This window comes from Chamaea fasciata, unplaced genomic scaffold (genome assembly GCF_029207755.1).
Source record: "Chamaea fasciata isolate MVZ Bird 193981 ecotype frontalis unplaced genomic scaffold, bChaFas1.0.hap1 SCAF_1, whole genome shotgun sequence".
In the NCBI taxonomy this organism is placed as follows: Eukaryota; Metazoa; Chordata; class Aves; order Passeriformes; family Sylviidae; genus Chamaea; species Chamaea fasciata.
This window is the reverse complement of record NW_027094086.1, coordinates 95,444,620-95,464,740: the sequence shown is the minus strand read 5'-3', so window position 1 is coordinate 95,464,740 and position 20,121 is coordinate 95,444,620. Positions and strand designations below refer to the sequence as shown.

Below are 20,121 nucleotides of genomic sequence, written 5' to 3'. Positions count from 1 at the left end.
ATGCCATAGTTATTGTTGTTTATTTGCTTTGTTACACATACTAGTAAAGAACTGCTTTTCCTATTCTTATATCTTTTTGCCTGAGAGCCTCTTAATTGCAAAATTATAATAATTTGGAGGGAGGGGGTTTACATTCTCCGTTCCAAGGGAGGCTCCTGTCTTCCTTAGCAGACACCTGTCTTTCAAACCAAGACAACCATCCCTTAACCTGCTAGCCATGCTGCTTTTGATGCAGGCAAAGATACGGTTGGCTTTCTGGCCTGCAAGTGCACATTGCTGGGTCACATCCAGTTTTTCATCTACCAGTATCTATACTCAAATCCTTCTTCACAGGCCTGCTCTCAATACCTTCATTCTCCAGTCTGTGTTGGTATTGGGGAATGCCCACACCAAGTTGCAGGACTTCACCTTGTTGAACTTCATGAAGTTCACAGAGGCCCACTGCTCAAGCCTGTCAGGGTCCCTCTGGATGGCATCCCTTCCCTCCTGCGTCAACTGCACCACTCAGCTTGGTGTCATCTGCAAACGTGGTGAGTTAGAATCCCACTGCATATAAAGATGCAGCCAGACTCTTCTCAGTGGTAGTATCCAGTGGAAGGACAACAGGCAATGGGCATAAACTAAGTCAGGAAACACCATTTAAATGTAAGAAAAAAAACCCCATTGTGTTATGGTGAGGTCAAACACTGGAAAAGGTTGCACAGAGAGGCGACAGAGTCTCCATCCTTGGAGATGTTCAGAAATGACCAGACAAGGTATTAAGGAACTTGCTTTAGCCAGCCACGCCTTGAACCAGGGGGATGGGGACTGGGCACATGGCCTCAAGAGATCCCTTCCATGACATACAAGAAACAGCCTCACACAAAACAAGAACTGGGTCCTAGTGCAGCAAACCTCAGAAACAGACAAGAGTGAATTCCATTCACTTACACAATCCTCCAAGTTGCTACACTTTGTAGCATGATTTTATGATTATGTTGTGTCAGATATTTTTAGGTGTCCTTGTCTTCCTGTCTTTTCCCAACTCATACTGGTTATTGCTTCCTGGAGTATGAGATGTCTGATCAAAAATATTTTAATGAGTTTGAAACTGAGGTAACACATTTGTAGGTGTTTTAATGCCAGTATGTTCAATCCACAGATTTCAAAAACATTTTGTAGACTTTTTTAACCTTACCAGGTATCTTCCAATTCTCTCTTTTTCATCTGGTCAATAAATCTGGGGATAGGATCTTCTTAATTTTTTCCCCTAAATTAGACTCTTAAGAGAAAAATGTAGTCTTTTATCTTGAATACAGTGTATTTTCTAGCTTTACTATCATTCCATTCAGAAATTGTTTTCCTGTAGGCCTTCCACAAGAAGAATTTGTTTGGGGCACATTTTTCAAAGGCAAAAACAGCAGGCAATAAATCAGTCATCAAGAAATTACATTGTCCATCGGGTCCCACTTTCCAGCAATGCCTTTGGAAATTTCCTTACATACACTTGCATGAGACCTGTAAATGAATGTTAGAATAACAGACAGAGATTAATTTCTAATGGCTATGCATCATTCTTGATGGCTGAACAAAAAATTAGGCACATAGGAAATCAGCACTTCATGAACAGCACCTGTCCCGAGCAGAGAGAACATAAGCACAACCAACAGCCAGTTGTTTTGGGGCTAAGATAACTGACATTAGAATGAAATGTTCAGATGGTGAAAATTCTGGTACTTAGTACTGTGTTTCAGTCTCTTCACTGGCAATATAATGAATCTGTTCCTTTTTTTTTTCTGTAATTTATTTAAAGTATATAATATGTTGACAGCAATAAAAATTTCTGACACAAACTGTTTATGCTGCTCTAAAAAATCTAGCATTTAGCACCTGGTTCAGAACTGTGCATGCTTGCAAAAACACACCTCCACTATGAAAAAAAATTCTTCTCAGTGCATGGAAATACATTACAATGCCTGTTTTAACATAATGAGTTCTCCTTGGCTGGTACATATTTGTTGGAGAAATCCTACTAAAGATAATATAAACAGTCATAGACATTATCATCTTAAAACTATGTTTAAAGAGAAACTTTTTGAACACTGGTAGAATATCAAAATACTTTCTCCATTGCTTCCTTCACAGAATAACAAGCATTAATTTCTTTTAAAATCTGCATTATTTCTACAATTATGAATAATGAAAAAAATCCCACTGAATAGAATATGGATTGAATAGAACATAGATTACACACTTAAACCCTTCAGTGTATGAGCAGAATGCAATTTCTACACAAATGCAGGAGACTTATTTTTTGGAGTCAATAATAATAATAATAAAAAAAAAACACAAAACAAACCCAAACAAATTCTGCATGAAACCACTTTCATTTCTTTTGAATCTTGCTTTTCCTATCAGCAACTTTCAACAGCTACTCAAAATCCTCATTTGAGTGTTTTATTGCAGGGACTTCTTAGCACCTTATATGGAGTGGGGAATGTAAAGGATTTGGATGTCAAAAAGATTTCGGGAAAGTAACATTTCATTTTGCCCTGGTTAATGTCTAGTTGAAGGCACTCTAGGAACTAACTATACTATTTTAAACTTGTGAGAGTAGCTTTTGTTTTATAAAACTTTTATTTCAAAATTCTGTAATTGAAGAGATAAGTTACTGTTCCTCTATGTCTAAAGATTTTATTTTTTAAAATATTAATGATCTGTAAATTTCTTAGCCATCATATCCATTACTACGATGAACCATGAAAACATTAAACATGAGAAAAAAATTATTGGATTAGCATTTCTACTGATGAAAAATAGTTCAGATGGGCTACATTACATGATCAAGTATTACTGAAAATCAGGAGAGGAAAATGGTGCTGACTACCATCCCAAATATACTTGTGTCTTGGTTTGGGAAGACAGGTATCTGCCAGGTAATAAAAAAAAACAACTGCAGTTTTCTTTGGGATGGAGAGTGTAAACCACCACCCCCCCCCTTTTTTTTTTCTTTTTCAATTATAAATTACAATCAGAGGCTCTTTGGCAAAGATTTGGGAAATAGGAATAGCAGTTCTTTACTGGTATGTATTACAAAGCAAACAAACACAAACCCCCCCCCCCCACCAAACAACTACAGCATTAATAACAAACGAAAACAGTACCAAGAACCTTGAGGGCTTTGTTTCACAAAACCCAGGGCAGTTTGGTTTCGGTGTCCCTGCAGGATCCTCAGAGCACCAAGTTGAAACAGTGGAAAAGTCCCGGGCTGGTAGCTGGGATGGCAGGGTATCTCGGAAGGCAGGGGCAGGATGTCCCGGCAGTGCAGGGGGTGCAGGGTCACGCTGTAGCAAGAGGAGCAGCGCCGAAGAAGCCGAAGGCGAGGCAGAGCCGGCCCAGCTCTCACGGGTGGCAGAGAAAACTCAAGATTCAGGCCGAACCGGTGATAGTAGATTTCCCAGGACTGGATCCCTTTGGCCACAGTGAAACTTTTCCAGCCAGCAACAGCCGTTCTCCCCTCCCCAATGCCAGAAAAAAAAAAAAGAGCCTGCAGCTGCCTCAAGCGCTGTCTTTTACTTGCATTATCTCCCCCTTCCACCTTTGTCCACCTCTTTGTTTCGGTTAAGTACTCTCAAGTATCCAACACTTGGTCTCCTTGGTAACTTATGGGGAAAAAATTCTTTAGAGAAAGAAGGAACAACCCTAACCCCCAACAACATGGTATATTCAGTTACAGTCATTACTTTATAGAACCTTCTCCTCTCATTCTTGGCAAAATTTGTATGGTTAGAATAAAGTGGGGGAAAAAAAACCCACCTACATTTAGGGTGAACGGGAAATGTACATAGTAAATACACTCTCTTTTTCATCCACTTTAATACTTACAGAACTTGAATTAAGAACAGCATTAGAGTAAAATCTGGACAAAACTTGGACAGATCTATGCCAAAAGCCTCCCATCTGACTTAGAACAGAGTCTAAACTGTCTAAAACTGTCATCCAATCTCTGAAAGTTTTCCTTGACCACAACAAAAGAGAAGAAATCCTTCCCAGACCTACTAGCAAAAAAATGTCAGATTGGTTGCTTTGAAGATGATAACATGACACAAACCTGACTCTACTTTTAGAAGTTATTTTAAAGGCAATGACATTTATTTGACCCTGCTGCTTTTCAAGTTTCACCTTTGAGCTTTTGTCTTGCACCCTAATCTCAAAGTAACTGGTAACAGCTTTAATAGATTGATGAGTGTATTCTGTTAGCAATAAAATACTATCCAATTTCCAAAAACTGAACAAGATTTGATAAACACCTACATGGACAGTCAGCCATATATTATAATGGTGATAAAATTAGGCCCTAAACAGCTAACATAATAAATGGCAGGTAGCCTAAAGTAGATCAAATAAAAAAGGTATGGTGTATGAGCTACAAGAAGTTTTATATTAAAGGGAACAATTATGTTTACTATGAAAAACGAAATTAAGGAAAAAAAATCTTAAAAAAAATCTCCTATTAAGCAGAAAGAATACTAGGAGACATAAAGCTCTGTCAGGGGAAGTTCAGCTTGGGTATTGGAAAAAAGATTGTCACTTAGAGAGTGGCCAAGCACTGGCACAGGCTCCCCAGGGAGGTAGGTGGCCATGGCCCCAAGCTGTCACTGCTCAACAAGGGTTTGGACAGCATTCTGACATGCTGTTCAGCTTTTAGGTTGCTTTGTGTGGAGTGGGGAGCTGGACTTGATGATTGTTGTGGGTTCCTTCCAAATCAAGATATAGAATGATTCTGTGGGTTTGGATTCACTAGACAGGTATTTCAAGTGACATGAGTATAATCCAAATAAAGCTGCTATTTAATGTATAGGGATTAAGAGAAAAAAAGCACACAAGTCAGATGTTTAACACAATGATGAATATTAATGTTGCAACTACTTTGCTCTTTGAGTTTCTTTTCTTCCTTCTTCCTAACATCCCTTAAAAACCTTTATCAGCCAAAGATACACTATTTAACCTGCACTTCAAGTTATAGAGGAATATAGTAATAACCCATCTGCACATTAACGAAACTCCATACATCCTGGCCCTCTGTCCCAATTCACAGTACCTGTACAGATTTTACACTTATCAGCTCTTAAGACAGAAGATAATGAAAGAAGATCAGATCTTGTGAGGAGATTTGTTTTCTTCTCTCTTTAAAAAATTCACCATTGCTTAGCATCAGGCTTTTTATCTGTTCTTCACAATTAATCCAGTACCCTTTAAACCAACAGAAAGACTCCCTATTTACACAGAGAGGAAATACATTGGATTCATAGTCAACATGATGTAAATATTTTGGGAATATCAACAGCAATAAAACCAGTTAGACAATCAGTGCTCAAGAGAGCTTATATAATTTTTTTACAGGCTGGCAGAACAGGCAGGTAAAAAGACAAGACACTTTCAAGGCTGAAAATAGTAATGCAACATCGTTACAGTTTAGAGGACCTCAAGGACTTGTTCACAAGCCCTGGGTGTAAGGTTGCACTTTTAAACTGAAACTTTGTAAAAACTGATCAGCTGCATTCACAGAGCATATATGTATTACAGCTCAGAATGTCCCAGCTCAAAATGTCCCCACAGCAGTTTAAAAAATTCAGGAAAGCCATTGTGAAAAACGAGGTTCACTTTCCTGGTAAAATTTAAACAGTTTAATAAAAAGACAATAGGAGATAGAGATAAAGCAAAGGGTTAAAGAGCCGGGTGCTTGGCATTCAGCCAAGAGCACACCTACTATCTTCGGACACACGCCTTAAAAATCTTCTCTATTACATCAGCCTGTTGCATATTCATAGACCATATGGATATTCATATTTTCCCACAAACTATTTTCCATATTCCAGGAACTGTTTAGTATGGCCACTCCTTGGGTCCGTCTTTTTAGAGCATGCGTGTTTCTTGGCTGTGGTTTCAGTCCGTTCTTTTTATCACTTCCAGTTTGGGCCTTGGTCTATACTTTCTTCAGACGGCAGGTGCTGATAACTGGCATGTCAGTAGCAGGGTCCTCATCATATGTTCATTGGATGTTATCCCAAATAAACAGACAGTTCAATTACAAGCATAACTATATATCAGCTATCCCACTATCATGTCTAAGCAAAAAACTAGAAACGAAATCCTTACAGCAGAGTTATTTTAACTTTATGCATATAGCATTCATCTTAGTATTTGCGAAAAGCCAACTTTATCATAAGTATTTATAACAGCCATCAAGTAAAAACATATTTTATTTTCTGTCATAATGCAATTTTACACCAGAATGCAATTATTTCTCATCATCAATAAATTAAACATCTCAAGCGAACGGCTTACAAGGGGTAGCAGCGCGGCACCCAGGTGTCCCGAAGGGAGGACAAATGCAGAGATTCTGCACTGGCTGACAGCCGGCCGCAGTTTGCTGGTGGGGCTGGAAGCGCCGTCCCAGGCCCGGCACTCTCCAAAGGCGAAGACCGGGCCGGTCACGTTTCCCTCCCGGAACCAGAGCCGCGCTCCCGGCCCGTTCCCGCCCGCTCTCCCGCCCATCCGGCCCCGGCTCCGCACTCCTCCCGAGCCCACACGGTTCCCCCGCCCCCCACCGAGGCAGCAGCGACAGGAAGGGAGCCAGCCCCGCCGTGCCGCTGCCCGCGGAGAGCCGGGTGCGCGCAGGGCCGCCGGCGGCTTCGGCCGGGAGTGTCCGGGGAGGGGGCGGGAGGGAAAGCAGGGACGGAGGGACTGACCGTAGCTGCTGCGCCGTGCCCCGCTCACAGCCCCTGGCAGCGGGCCGAGTCAGGGTATGTGCTAGCTCCGTGCTCCCTCGGCTCTCGCTCGCTACAAACCTGAGCGACCGCAGTTACTGAAATACGGGAAAATTTAACTCGTGTCGCTTTCCCCTGACCAGCGATTCATGCACTGATAAAATGACACCACAGTGGTTCATGTCAGCAGACCATTTAACCCAGGTTTGGGGTTTTGGCACCACAGATAACTGTCATCTCTGGATAGTTAATCCTAAGCACTGTTCTGTGTTTTCCGTACAAATGCAGCTAGTAAAACTTGCTCCCAAGCAGAAGAAAATGCAGAGAGTGTTTTGTTGGTCAAGAGTCACCAGGGAAAAAACCCAACCACACCACAAGAACACATTGATTTCTAGCTGCGGTGTACACAATACACCAGAACAGCAATAGCTTTCTGATTAAATAAGTCCCTTGTCATCTTGCATTTTAGGTGGTAGTATGTTTTGTTTGCTCAAGGGATATAAATGTCTACAAAATCAGAATGTATAACTTCTTATTCAGATGTACGTATATCACATAAAAGTACTGGAAGAGAGAAACATGCTCTTAAATTTGATTTCTTAATATGGTTAATTAAAAGGTAGTTGATATATGGGGGTGTTTTGTTTTTGTTGTCCTTCCTCACTGCTCTTCTCTTTTCCTCATTTCTAGTGCTGTATCTTTCTACTTTGCACCATCTCTGGTGCTTATTATCTTGTGCAATTGTATTACAATTCAATTTGGCAATCCAGCAAAAAGTTCTTGCATAATTCTGATTTCATTGTCTGTTATTCCATGAAAGTTGATTAAATTACTACCAGAGTCAATGCAGAATGAAGCAACAGGAGAACATACCTGGAAGGAAGGTTGATATAGGAGGAGAAGGATTTAAAAATTGCCAACTGTATGCTGTGGGTAAAAAATACCTCAGGTTGCCTTATCTTTCTCCTTTAAATATGTCAGAAGGCTTGGAATTCCTGCATATGAATTTCCATTGGTCGCCATTCTTCATCTGTTTGCAGGTAGTGGCAGCAGCTGTTATTTGTTTCAGCTGAACTGATATTAGTAACCTTTTACCTCTCTTAGTAGATTATGGATCATAGAATCACAGAATGGTTATGGTTGGGCCTTTAAAGGATGACCTTTAAATCTCTTCTAGTTCAATTCCCTGCAATGAACAGGGATATCTTCAACTTGACCAGGTTGCTCAGAACCCCGCCCAAACCTGTCTTTGAATGTTCCCAAGGATGGGACATCTACCACCTTTCTGGTCAACTTATTCCAGTGTTTCATCACCCTCATCATAAAAAATGTCTTGCTTATATGTAGTCTGAATCTACACTCTTTTAGTTTAAAACTGTACCCCTTTTCCTGTCACAGAGGGCCCTGTTAAAAAGCCTGTCCCCATTTTTCTTATAAGTCCCCTTTAAGTACAGAAAAACCACAAAAACTCCCTGGAGCCTTCCATTCTCTAGCTGAACAACCCCAACTCTCTCAGTCCTTCTTCCGAGGAGAGATGTTCCACCTCTCTAATAATTTTTGCGGCCTTTCTCTGGAATCACTCCAACAGATCCATGTCTTTTCAGTGCTGGGGACCCCAGCGCTGGATGCAGCACTACAGGTGGGATCTTGCCAGAGCAAAGCATGTGAATCACCTCCCTTTACCTGTTGGCGACAACACTTTTAATGCAGCCCAGGATGCAGCCACATTTAAGAGCTAAATTTAGATGTGACATTGACATACTTCAGTAAATTCTGAATTGCTTCTTGAACTTGGAGTAATGTGAAATACAAAGTGTTTTCCATAATTCAAGGCTTGAAAATGGAAAGTTTTCAAAAATTATGTAATATTTTAACATCCCAGGGTACTTGGAAACAGCATTCTCAGATATGGAGACTAAGTTCATTAAGGCTTATAAATTCTTCACAAAAGAAAATGTTACATGTGCAGTTAAATCAGGGGAGGGATAAAGGTAATGTCTGGTACACAGAGAGAGAGTAGGAGTTCCCAGTTTAGAAATACATACCTTACTTCTTGTATCCCGGCTAGATTTTACTCTGGATGCCTCCTGTACTGTATTAATACCTTTTCTTCACAGTTGTTCCTACAGAAATACTGTCATAGAGTTCAGCAGAGATAGGCCCAAGAGTACCACAAAACCCAGGGAATGCACAATCTGTAGCTTCTTTCCTAAGGAAGATCAAACACAGATCTGTGCACCTGATGTGTGTTCTCCTTCTGTGACAGTGATTTAATTTGCATAATATGCACCTGCTATAAATACTTGTTTTCAAGGAAAAGTTGGAAGCATAGAGGTTATTTTATCCTGGAGAGTGGATATGCAGGGTATTGAGCAAGGGTTGGCTTTATATTAAGTGGCATTTGAAAGACGTAATAGTTCTTTCTAGCATCCTTTTGCAATGTTTATCATATAATCAATATTACTAGTTCTACCATTAAAAAAAAAAAGACCAAAAAAGCCCCTCAAGCAGCAACAAGAAATTCAAATTTCCTATTTTTTGTTTAATACCAAATCCTTGATATACTGCAGAATAGCTTCATCATGCATTTTGTATTAACCCAATCAAGTATTAAAATGTGTAGAAGATATTATCTGCCTTTCTTATAAATATGCCGTGGTTATGGATGTTCCCAGTCATGCCCCCACCCCACCTTGACCCTTTGCTCTGAAGTAGGTGATGTGCCATCCTTCCTTCTTTTTGACAAGAGAAAATTACTCATTTTTGAAATTCTTTGAAAAAAAGACACCTGAAATCCCTAGATCTCTCTCAATGCATTGGATAGTTTGGAGGCAAGGACACTGGTTGGTTGGTTGGCTGGTTGGTTGGAGTTTTCTTAACAACTAGGGTTAAGAAAGATGTAACCAATACATACCAAGTCTTGAAAGCCTATGGAAGATAAGGTTAGGACAGTGTCAGCTATGCAGAGCAACATTGCAATAGTTACATTTTTAAAATGAGAGACTTTCAGTGCCTAATTCCAGTTAAAACATATAACTGTAAATAAGGTGGTGATTCTTGAGACATGTATCCTAAGAAGTGGGTAGGTTTCATGCAGAGGTGGTAACTGTACTTCTGCACTTTATCATCAGCATCTAAAACATATTTTCCTGTAGCTATTCGGAAGGCACTTCAGAATGCATGCATGGATTTAGTCTATCTCAAAATGAGCACCCAGCAGAAACCAACCTTTGGCAGTAGTCTGAGTGAAGTAGACTTAGAGCTTGGAGAAGTATTTCAAACTTTTCTTTCACAAAGATTATATTGCAGCAGTGGGTGAGTATGCAGAACATACTGCCTCTGCATGTTGAACTGACAACACTTGAAGGAACTTCTCTTTAATAGTAACTGTGATTTCACAGGAACTCAAAAACATCAAATCACAGAATTCTTGGCAGCCTCATGGGAATCCCAGGTGCTTCACATGGGGATCCTGAATAGTTGTTTTCACACCATGATGATTTTTTGCCTTTTATTTACCTTCCATATACTTTTAAATGTATCCTCAGTGCTCTTAGCACGCATACTTGTAATTCCTTAAGTCTGATAACTTAATACAGCCCTGGTATTCTGTTAGGCCAGAAGACCAAACATCCCAGAGGCCTTGCAGCTGGAGGCCAGAAAGCCCTACACTATCTTGAGAAACCAACGTCCTCTTTAGAATACGTTCTGTAAATTAAGATTAGACCCCTCCAGGGGGGAATTCTTCAGGATAGGGAGATATCACACTATTCATTTAAGCCTCTCATTGAGGCATCTTTATGAGATATGCTAATTTTCAAGGTGTATAAAATTGTATACATGATCTATCAGCTGTGTGCATTTTGGCACATTTCACCTCAGCAGAGTGGTGCACCATAAAGATCCTTATAAAATACCAAGGTAAAAACCCTTTATTCCTTAACCGTGTCTGGCTCTTAATTTTTAGGACCAAGGAAAAGGCATCAGTTTCTGTTCTAGTTATTTTAGCTATCTTAAGTATTTTTATTGAAAAAATGGCATCAGTATCTCACTACTTTTGAAGTTCTTCTGACTCAGGTGGGATAGCAAGAAAGTCTATATGTGAACTGAAGCTGAGCAGTAGTGCTGCCAAAATAAATGTATCTGCTGCTTCCCTATCACAAACACTAAGACATTTGTATGGCTGAAAGCTGAAATAAATCTAAAATAATTTATATATATATTTGAACATTAAAAAATACCTCAGTTGGTTATCTGTCAACCGGATCAGCTTTCCAGTTTGGTTAACTGTAGTGATGTAAAACTTGACATATTCAAATGATATAATGTAGAAAATGGTGTGAGAACTTGAACAAGTGACTTGAAGTGGCAAAGGAGAACTAGCACTTATGTTTCACATGCTGCTTTAAAAGCTGATTGCCATGCATTACACTAAGATTTTTTTTTTTTTTTGTAATTAAAGTGAAACTTGTTACTTCTACTTTTTATAGCTTTTTGCAATGGTAATACAAAAATAAAATCACTATTTTTTCCAGGCCTGTAACAATGAGAATATTTTCATGAAAAAAATGGAGTTGAATGAACGCCTTGCTGATGCAGCAAAGGATAGCTTTTATTCCTGTATCCTCCTTGTCATGGCATAGGATCGTACCTCACTCCTAATACATGGTTCCTGGCCACATAGTCCTGCACATTCCTTTGCTTTCCCTCTGGCACTCATCAAACAACTCTTCAAGTCAGTTCAGTTCATTAATCTAGCAGAGAGCCTTTTCTTTCCTGATCAACTTGTTTTCTGGCAAGTTGACATGAGCTCACAGAGGAATCCACATAACACAGGAGCTTGTGCAAAGTAAAAAATACGCACATTGGCAACTTCTGATTGGAAGAAGAATGAAAAAGAGAATGAAAAAACAAGAGAAAAGGACTGTCATCGCTTTCAGGGTATGTGAGCTTTTAGATCAGGTCATCTTGACACATCACAGTCTCAGGCTGATGAATGCCAATATTAAAGGAGACCAGAATTTGTAATTCAGTCTTGTTTCTCTTCTAACTTTATGCTCATCTAAATTAAAAGGCTCCTGTTTTGGGCTACTCTGGCTTCTGTAAAATGCCAAATTTCTAACAGTCTGGACTATTTTGGAAATACAAAATTAGTTCAGACTAAAGTTTTTTGAAGCAGGGATCAAAGTAAAACTCAGGAAGTACAAAACAGTGCTATATTTTGGACTTAAGCTTTTATATTATTGTCCTGTGAGAATAAGACTTGATTAATTCACAGGTATTCACAGGTATACACATATTCCACTTACAAATTGACATAATATGCAAACATTTTGGAGAAGATAGCTTTATTTCCTTCTCATTGGAAATGTTGTCTTGTGCTCACAGTAGCATCAGGGAAGAAAACTAGATTCTGTTTCCCCTGGGAAGCTGTGCTGTTTTTAATTATCTTTGGAGCGGCAAAACAAATTGCCATATTATTGCTTTGTAAACTTCCATCTGCCATCCATATTGTAGTTTATTACTGTATAAACTGTGTTTATGTAGTCCATATTGCTTTATTACTGATATTGAAGGCCACAGTGAAGATAGCTACGTCTATTCATAGTTACTAGTATAACTAACGCTATTAACTGACTAAACGGTATAGCAAGACGTATATTTGGAGTGGAAGTCAACTGTGAGACCTTCCTATGTTTTCTGTGACTTTTGTAGAGGTCTGTACTATCTCTGCACTATTTTTTGCAAGTAAACCTATTTGTTCAATTTTCCCTGCTACCAAATTTCTAAGCAGATAGTTTGCATGCTTACCTTTGCAGGAATAAAATCACATCATTTTATGTGTAAGACTAAGTTGAAGAATAGCCATCATATTCAAACAGTATTCAGAAGCTTTCCTAGTTGTACATTAAGTCCCAATGCTACTGACATTAGTCATCAATTTTGGCCACGGAGCCTATTGCCAAAAATTCTTATTGTTCAATTTCAACCTAAATTTTCTACATGCCTTGCTGTTGCATGTTGTTGTTCTAAATTAGTCATGCTTTCTTTATATTCCTAGATATTCTAAAAGTATCATTAACATAAGGTAAGCAAGTTTGTTCCTAATGCTTGCTTTATAGCTCTAACATATGCTGCCAATGCGAGATGAATTTCACCAACTTATGTAACATAATAATTTTTTTAAAATGGCCATCACAAAACAACCTTTTCCTGACATATGAGTTTAAAAAAATTAAAATCTTCTTTCCTCTGAAAAATGGCTAATTTACATGATTTGTCAAGGTTTTGTGTACACTTGCTATGTCAGCATCAGACAGATTTCATGTCCTACAATGCTATCTTGAGTGCACTTACTTTTTTCATTAACATTCATTACCCACCTCAGTATTGATTCATGACATTATTGAATTAAAAGATAATAAAATCTGAAAGATTTTGTAGCATTGCCCAAACTTCCTGACTTAAATACTTGTAGAAGTCCTAATTTAATCAATTCCTCTTGTAGATGATTGTTCAGTGAGTGATAAGTAAGTGAAATGCATCTTTGGTGCAATTTAGTACAGACAATGCATTAAAATTAGGTCTTCCTGAGCAATAGAATCAAACAAAGTTACAAATGCATTAATTTGAGACAGTGATATTGCAATATTGTCACAGAAGTTTGAGCTTCATTCAAAAGTGAATAGTACAATGAGGTGAGTTCAGGAAAAACCTGTAGTGAAACACTTAAAAAACCTACACCACCACTCACCATTTGAATTTTGCCTAAATATTTTGGAAAGAGAATTACACATATAGTACTGCAGCCTTGCAGTGTGGTGAACTGGTTAAGTACAGCTTCATGCTTCAGCGGTTGGAATGTTTCTGGTACATCACATGTCTCATTTAAAAATAGCTGTCTTGCAGCATGCTCAGCAGCACAGATATAGCAGGGACATTTAACAAGTCTCGTCAGTTTCTTGTGCATTAATTCACTTTTGGAGGCACCTTTTCAGTTGGCATCCCATGTCATCAATTAGTCTCTTGACATTCATACATCTTTGGTGGACTCATTAACTTTAAATACTAGCATCCTATGTTCCTGTTAGCTTGTTTCAAAACCTGGAATGGGTTTGTAAGCATTTTGGGAACTGACTATCACTAGTTAGCACAGGGAAGAAAGGATTTCTGGTGTATTTATAATGGATCTGCTATTTTGAAATACCTGGTTTGAGTGTTCTTTGGTTGCATTTAGATTTCCATTCTCTTGGTTCTTTGTGTTTACGTAACTGCATATTGTGCCTTTAAGCACCCCTTTGGCAGTAAAAAACAAATTTATGTTTTGAATGTTAGCTTTGGTACTACCATTTTGTTATGCCAAGATACAGTATTAGAATAGAGAAATCACAATTAGAGTAATTTTAGTATTTTGTTTTAAATGAATTTCTCTGAATTTTTTAAAATAACTTTATCTTTTTTTTATATGTATGCTCACATAAATACAGGCACAATGTAATTTTTAGCTTGCCCAGTGTTTTCCAGTTCAGCAGTGCTCCGCTGTCTCCTTCTTACCTAGCAGATTGCAGCTTTCTGAGCTGTTCTTGGGCAAACCATGCTGCCATTAACTGGTCTAAATTAGCAGACTTTTTTTAGCCCTCTGATTTTAATTGTGGAGATGGTTACTCATCAGGCTTTTAGTCTTACATTTTTAAAGCTCTCACAATGATTTACATGTAGATAAAGGCTTTACATTATTTTTACCAGACCTGCCACTGTCTGAAATACTTTTATCAGCCTCCTTTCTGTAAAGCTATGGGTAGCATATAGAAAGTTAAGCAATAGAGACCATCTAACAAGAACTTGTGTTGTCTAGTTTCTATACAGCTGAAATGATTCTCTAGCACATGCTGTATGTAGAACCTGCTCACATGGAGAATCCATAGACTCTAGTATCTTTATTCTTGCTCATCTTAAGAACTTGTTTTTCTGGACATGCAGCCAGAAAATTGTGGAACAAGAACAAAACACTGCCATTTGCTAAAATTACGTAACTTCCTCAGCATACTCAAAATTAGGTGTCTAAAGTGGACCCATCAATATTCAGGGCCATCACCTTCAGTTATAACTCTTTTTTTATATGATCATATGATTCTACAGATATCTTTAAAAAGGTGAGTCAATGGAGCAAGTTATTCTGAATAAATGTTTTCTGGGTAAACTTACATTACTTTTCCTACTTCAATCCCAAAGCAACAAGATAATTTCTAAATTACAAGGAGTTTTGTGTTTATGAATGTATAGCAAAGAACAAACTGAACATGGCTTACTGTTAGGAAGGAACTTAAGAAACTTGAGAAGTTGGCAGACATAATTGAGTTCAGCAAAGACAAATGCAAAGTGGTACCTTGGGTCGAATAAACCCCTGCAGCAGATGCAGGATCTGACAGGTTATGTACCAGCTGGGCACAAAATTTGGGCTTTTCCTGGGTAATGAGCTGAACATGACTGCAGTGCAAGTTGGGGCTTTATTAATGAGAGCAGACTGAGAGAAGAAATTATTTCCCTCTAACACTTAGGAGGCAGTACTGTATTTCACTTTGGGGTTCCCCACACAAAAGAGAGGTCATTAAAAATAAGAGCCCAGGGAAGACGGTATAGGCAAGGGCATATACTAGGAATAGGGTGAGAGATATGGTTTTGCTTACTCTGGAGAAGAACTGGGGAAAGTGAGCAGGGGGAGAATCTGATTACTGTCTTCTAGATGGGGGCATATGGAGAAGATGAAACCAGATTTTCACCAACACACAGAGTAAAATGGTAAGAGGCAGCTAACATTTCCATGGCAGCAACGACAATTCCAGCTGGACATAAAAGAAGGATTTTTTTCCACTGGTCAAGCACCTAGAGATGACCTTTGAAATATGACTCAACAGAACACTGAGCAGCAGCTTTGTTGACAATGAAAGCTGCTCACTTAGAGAGCTCACTGAAGCATAAGTTGGACAATTGAGGATGTGCAAAGGTCCATTACAGCCTGAGTTATTTTATGGTTCTAAGATACAAGCAAGTTACATACAGTGTAGTATTTTAAATTTGAATTCTTCTCTGAAGATGGTGTTGGAAAATCATCAAATACATAACTGTCTTTCATTTAAATCCTATTCTGAAGTTGTAATGTGGGTTAGTGGAGTCACATGCAGTACTGTGGTGAAAAATGACACTGACTATAAGTCAGAAAAAATTATTCTTGATGTCTCCAATTTATACAATGGAAGTTGGAACACAGAGGAGATGATCAACACAAGAACAGTCATAGAAATTTCTGATAGTGTCTTTACTTTAAAAAAAAAATGCTGCAGTCTTTAGTCATTTAGTCATTTGTGTATACCTGTGGTGGGTGGCTGGCTGAGTTTTGTGCACGCTGGCCAAAAAACTGCCTCTTGATTAGCAGGCAGTGTGTGTGAGAGTGCTTCTGGGGCACAGGGAGCTAACGGCTTAGCTAAACATAAGGGAATCTGGCTAATGACTGGAGGTAGTGTTGTGGAGAAAGACATGCACATGAGCTGTACAGAAGAGTATCTCGTGCTAATACTGGACATAATGGACACATATCCTGCAGTGGCAATGACAGGGAACTGATGCACAAGCCTTTTTGCTTTCTTCCTCCTTTGTGATAGGACTAATGGATGTGACCTTTGGGTTTCAGCTCAGTGTCATGCATTAGGTATTTGGTAATTCACCTCACCCTTCCCTACTCTACTAATATCATATTGTGCAGGTTTTGGGATAAAAGGTTTTGTCTTTTTAGCAGTAAGATTTGGTGTTCCTCCAGATGTAGTCACTGAATCTGCATAGAAATGCAAGAAGACTTTCACTGGCAAAGTTAAATTTGCTTGAACCCTGGCCTTCTCATTGAGGTTATTTATCAATGATTTTAAAGTTTGATTTTGGGGTTACTTTTGATTCTTTGTGATGACTTCTTTTTTAATTGAAAACAGTTTCTAGGTGGCAGTAGGTCTCTAGAGCATTGCCTTTCCTATGCCTTGTGCACCACCTACTGGATTCTTTTTAATATCCTGCCAAAGATTTATGTTTTCACAGGTCCATGAAATACAGGATTTACTTGTTTCCAAAAAGAAAACTCACAACCCCATTACTTTGTTGAAAATCTATGTCTTAATTTATAACAAAAAAGGCTTAATTCACGTCTTCTTTCAGCATCCAGTTGTATTTAGCAACATCATAAAGTGTTCTTACTTTAACACATGGCATCAATAATCATAATTAATAGCATTCTGGCTGGGTAAAATATCTGAGGAAAACAGCTACTTTTTCAGAAATTAAAACAGGGGTTGTTATATGGTCTGCCTTCTGCAGACAGCTAAAATTTTTGGTTAAAATGAAAATTTTAAGACAATCTCATAGTACTTCTAGAAAGAATTAGAAACACCAATTGGTCCAAAACGATCTCAGGTAAAATGAGATCAAGCTATAGCCCAGGACGATGTAGAAGCCCAGACGATGAGGGGCTAATGTGTATGTCTCAAACACCAATAACCGACAGCCATGGGGGTCTGTTCCAAGAATAAGATTTGATGGGAGATGAGGACCACGTGGAGGTAGAGCAGGGACAAACGTCCTTGTTCTAGTCCCTGGAGGCACAACAAACAAAAGACAGCATCAATGAAGAAACAAGCATGAACTGTCAACCAAGGGCTAATCCAGCAGGAGGATATGAGACCACCCAAGACTCCTGTGACTCTCCACACCATGTCCAGATGGATCTGAAAGAACAGGCTGCAAATGATAACTCATTTGCATAGAAAGCAAGAAACCTGTCCTCAAGACAGGCAAAATTGATCTGGGAGGTAAAAAAATTGGGAGGTAAAAAGTACTCCCACCAAGCCCAGGCATACAGCCCCAGGACTGCACATCCCTTTGGTCAAACAGATGATCCCTCTCTTTCTCTTCCCTTCTTTAATTCACCTCTTCCTTTCTCTCTTCCCTCTGACCCTACCCCTTTGCCCAAAACCCACTGCTGGCTTACAGAATAGGTCAGGGACTAACATACCAATTTCCATGCTAAGTGTGTAATTTACTAATAAAACTTTGTGGGTCCTCTGACTTTTGTCATTCCTTTTGACCACAGGCACCTACCAATCTTGCATGCTTCCTTCCCCATAGGGTGGGACATCATAGGACAGACAAGATGAGAAGAGCAGAATGAGACACAGCTCAAGATGAAAGCCACTCTTGAGAGCTGTTTATGAGGATGATGAGAATGAGAAGGCAATAACAAGCAAAGACTGCACATAGGACAAAATGCTCTGATGCCACTTAAAGGAAGACAGGATTTACTTAAGATTACATCCTTCAGGATGTCTGTGTCATGGCAGTTAGCTAAAGCAGGATCCCAAAATTAATATACAACATCACTTCATACTGCTGACAGTACCTAAGAACAGAGATGGAATTTCAGATAATGGGAACATTTTATACCAATTTTAATATGTATATATATATGTATCTGTTGATATGTTTTAAATATAAAGATATAAGAAATTTTAATCTTATATTAAAAACCTTGTATTTATACTTTTCATATTTTATACTCCATCTGGTCTAGTGACATCAACATATGAAACCTATTCTCACTGAATGTCAGTGTATGACTACAAGAATTTTTCCACTAAGAAACTTATAAAAAATGTTCCTTTAAAGAGTTTCCTTTGTAGTAAAAATTCAAATTAGTAGTACTAAAATAGAATAAATCCACCAAAATACTACTGAAAGGAAATAATAAAAAAAATAATTTAATTTAGCTGGGGTCATGAACAAAATTGGTTGCCTGGATTGTTTTAATGTAAAGAACTTCAATTTCTATCAAGAATTAGCAGACATGCACATACCTTGAGACTCAATTTAAGCAATTTAATGGGAGCTATTATCTGTTAAGAAACACAACAAATCAACATTTTTGTAACAGTACAGGCAACAACAGATGTCAGTACCATTGCAAAGAAAGTAGTGTTTATGGACGCAGCCAGAAATCCTCCACCCTTTAAAAAAACCAAAGCCAGCACTACCAACAAAACCAAAATCAGTTCCAACAACCTGTCTATGGCTGACGAGGATGAAGGGCTGCTAGTAGGAAACATGCACATATTTAATGAGATTGCCTCCAGCCAGCTTATCCAAAGGCTAGTGCCTAGACCCCTATTTTCCCCTACTGCTGGAATGTGGACATGCAAGTCTATGAAGATCACAGTTACACTTCATCTGCTGGTACAGTCCCATATCATCATTCCCTTCCCACCTAACGCAGACCAGCATACACTGGATCCCTTGAGTAACCAGGATTAGATGTGCAGCCAGCTGAGTAACTATTCCACAAATTCTATCATCTCTTGGGTAGAGACACACACCATCAGACCTTGTAGCCTCCCCAGCAGTTATTATGGACTGCCTGGTCCCTCCGTTATGTGCTTCCAGCTGTCTCAGAGACATACATGGACCTGGCCCAATCTTATGAATGCTTTGGTAACTGATGTTAAACCCCCTGCATGCTGTCTAGGTTCAGCTCAGTATCTGCTGGCAGCCAAATGATGCTATACATGCCCTCACTTGGCCCAGCTGGTGGCACCACAGGCATACAGGTTCCTGACACCCACAGCCTCCACTCTAGTTGCTGGCACCCCACATAACACTGACTGTTGTGACCCATGGTATGATGCCAGCTGGTAGCAATTAGACCTCCATAAGCACATATGTACACAGAACAGAGAATCCTCTCTCCCAAGAAAATAGTTAGAAATTAAATTTAGTAAGACAGGGCAGCTGGCACTTAGTCCAGGGCATCATCAAATGGACTGCATGAACTAGTCCCTTACACCTTCATTTTTCTGTGCTTGTTCCTGCCCAGACCACCTACATCCCTGCCTTTGCTTCCTTCCACATATATTCACGATTGTTGTGGAGAAGAGATGACTGAGAAGGGATTTAGTGAGTACTTATCAATTAGTATGTGAACTTTCAATGTGCTTGGGTTAGTTGACATTATTAATAAATCAGTGCAGTGAGTTAAATAGAAAGCTGAGGAAATGAAAAAAAAAAAAGGCTAACTAGAAGACCAGGTTAAGTCCCCTGAAGACTCAGATCTGGCAGAGGAAGCCTTTGCCCTCACACCTTTGTCCAGGCAGTCCTGGCTGTCATAGAACAGCTTGACAGATCCAGGAAAAGATCAGCCTGCACTTGATGTACAGACACCAGAGCAAGAGTGCGTAGTTATTGCTACGTAGCTACACAGACTGAAAACTAGCCCAAATAATTGTATTCCTGGAGTGAAGAGAACAAATCCTACCAGAGGAAGGTTATTTTCATTTTAAAGTTA

At 39.0% G+C, this 20,121-nt stretch overlaps 1 protein-coding gene across 1 annotated transcript in view; it reads right to left on the bottom strand.

Moving 5' to 3' along the window:
* Positions 1–651: 651 nt before the first annotated feature.
* Positions 652–20,121, bottom strand: part of TPPP (tubulin polymerization promoting protein) — an 89,373-nt gene continuing 69,903 nt past the window's right edge. Inside the window, exon 5 of the mRNA XM_066190084.1 lies at positions 652–1,497. Coding sequence (XP_066046181.1) covers positions 1,419–1,497 — 79 coding nt within the window. The 3' untranslated portion in view covers positions 652–1,418. The remainder of the gene's footprint in view (positions 1,498–20,121) is intronic.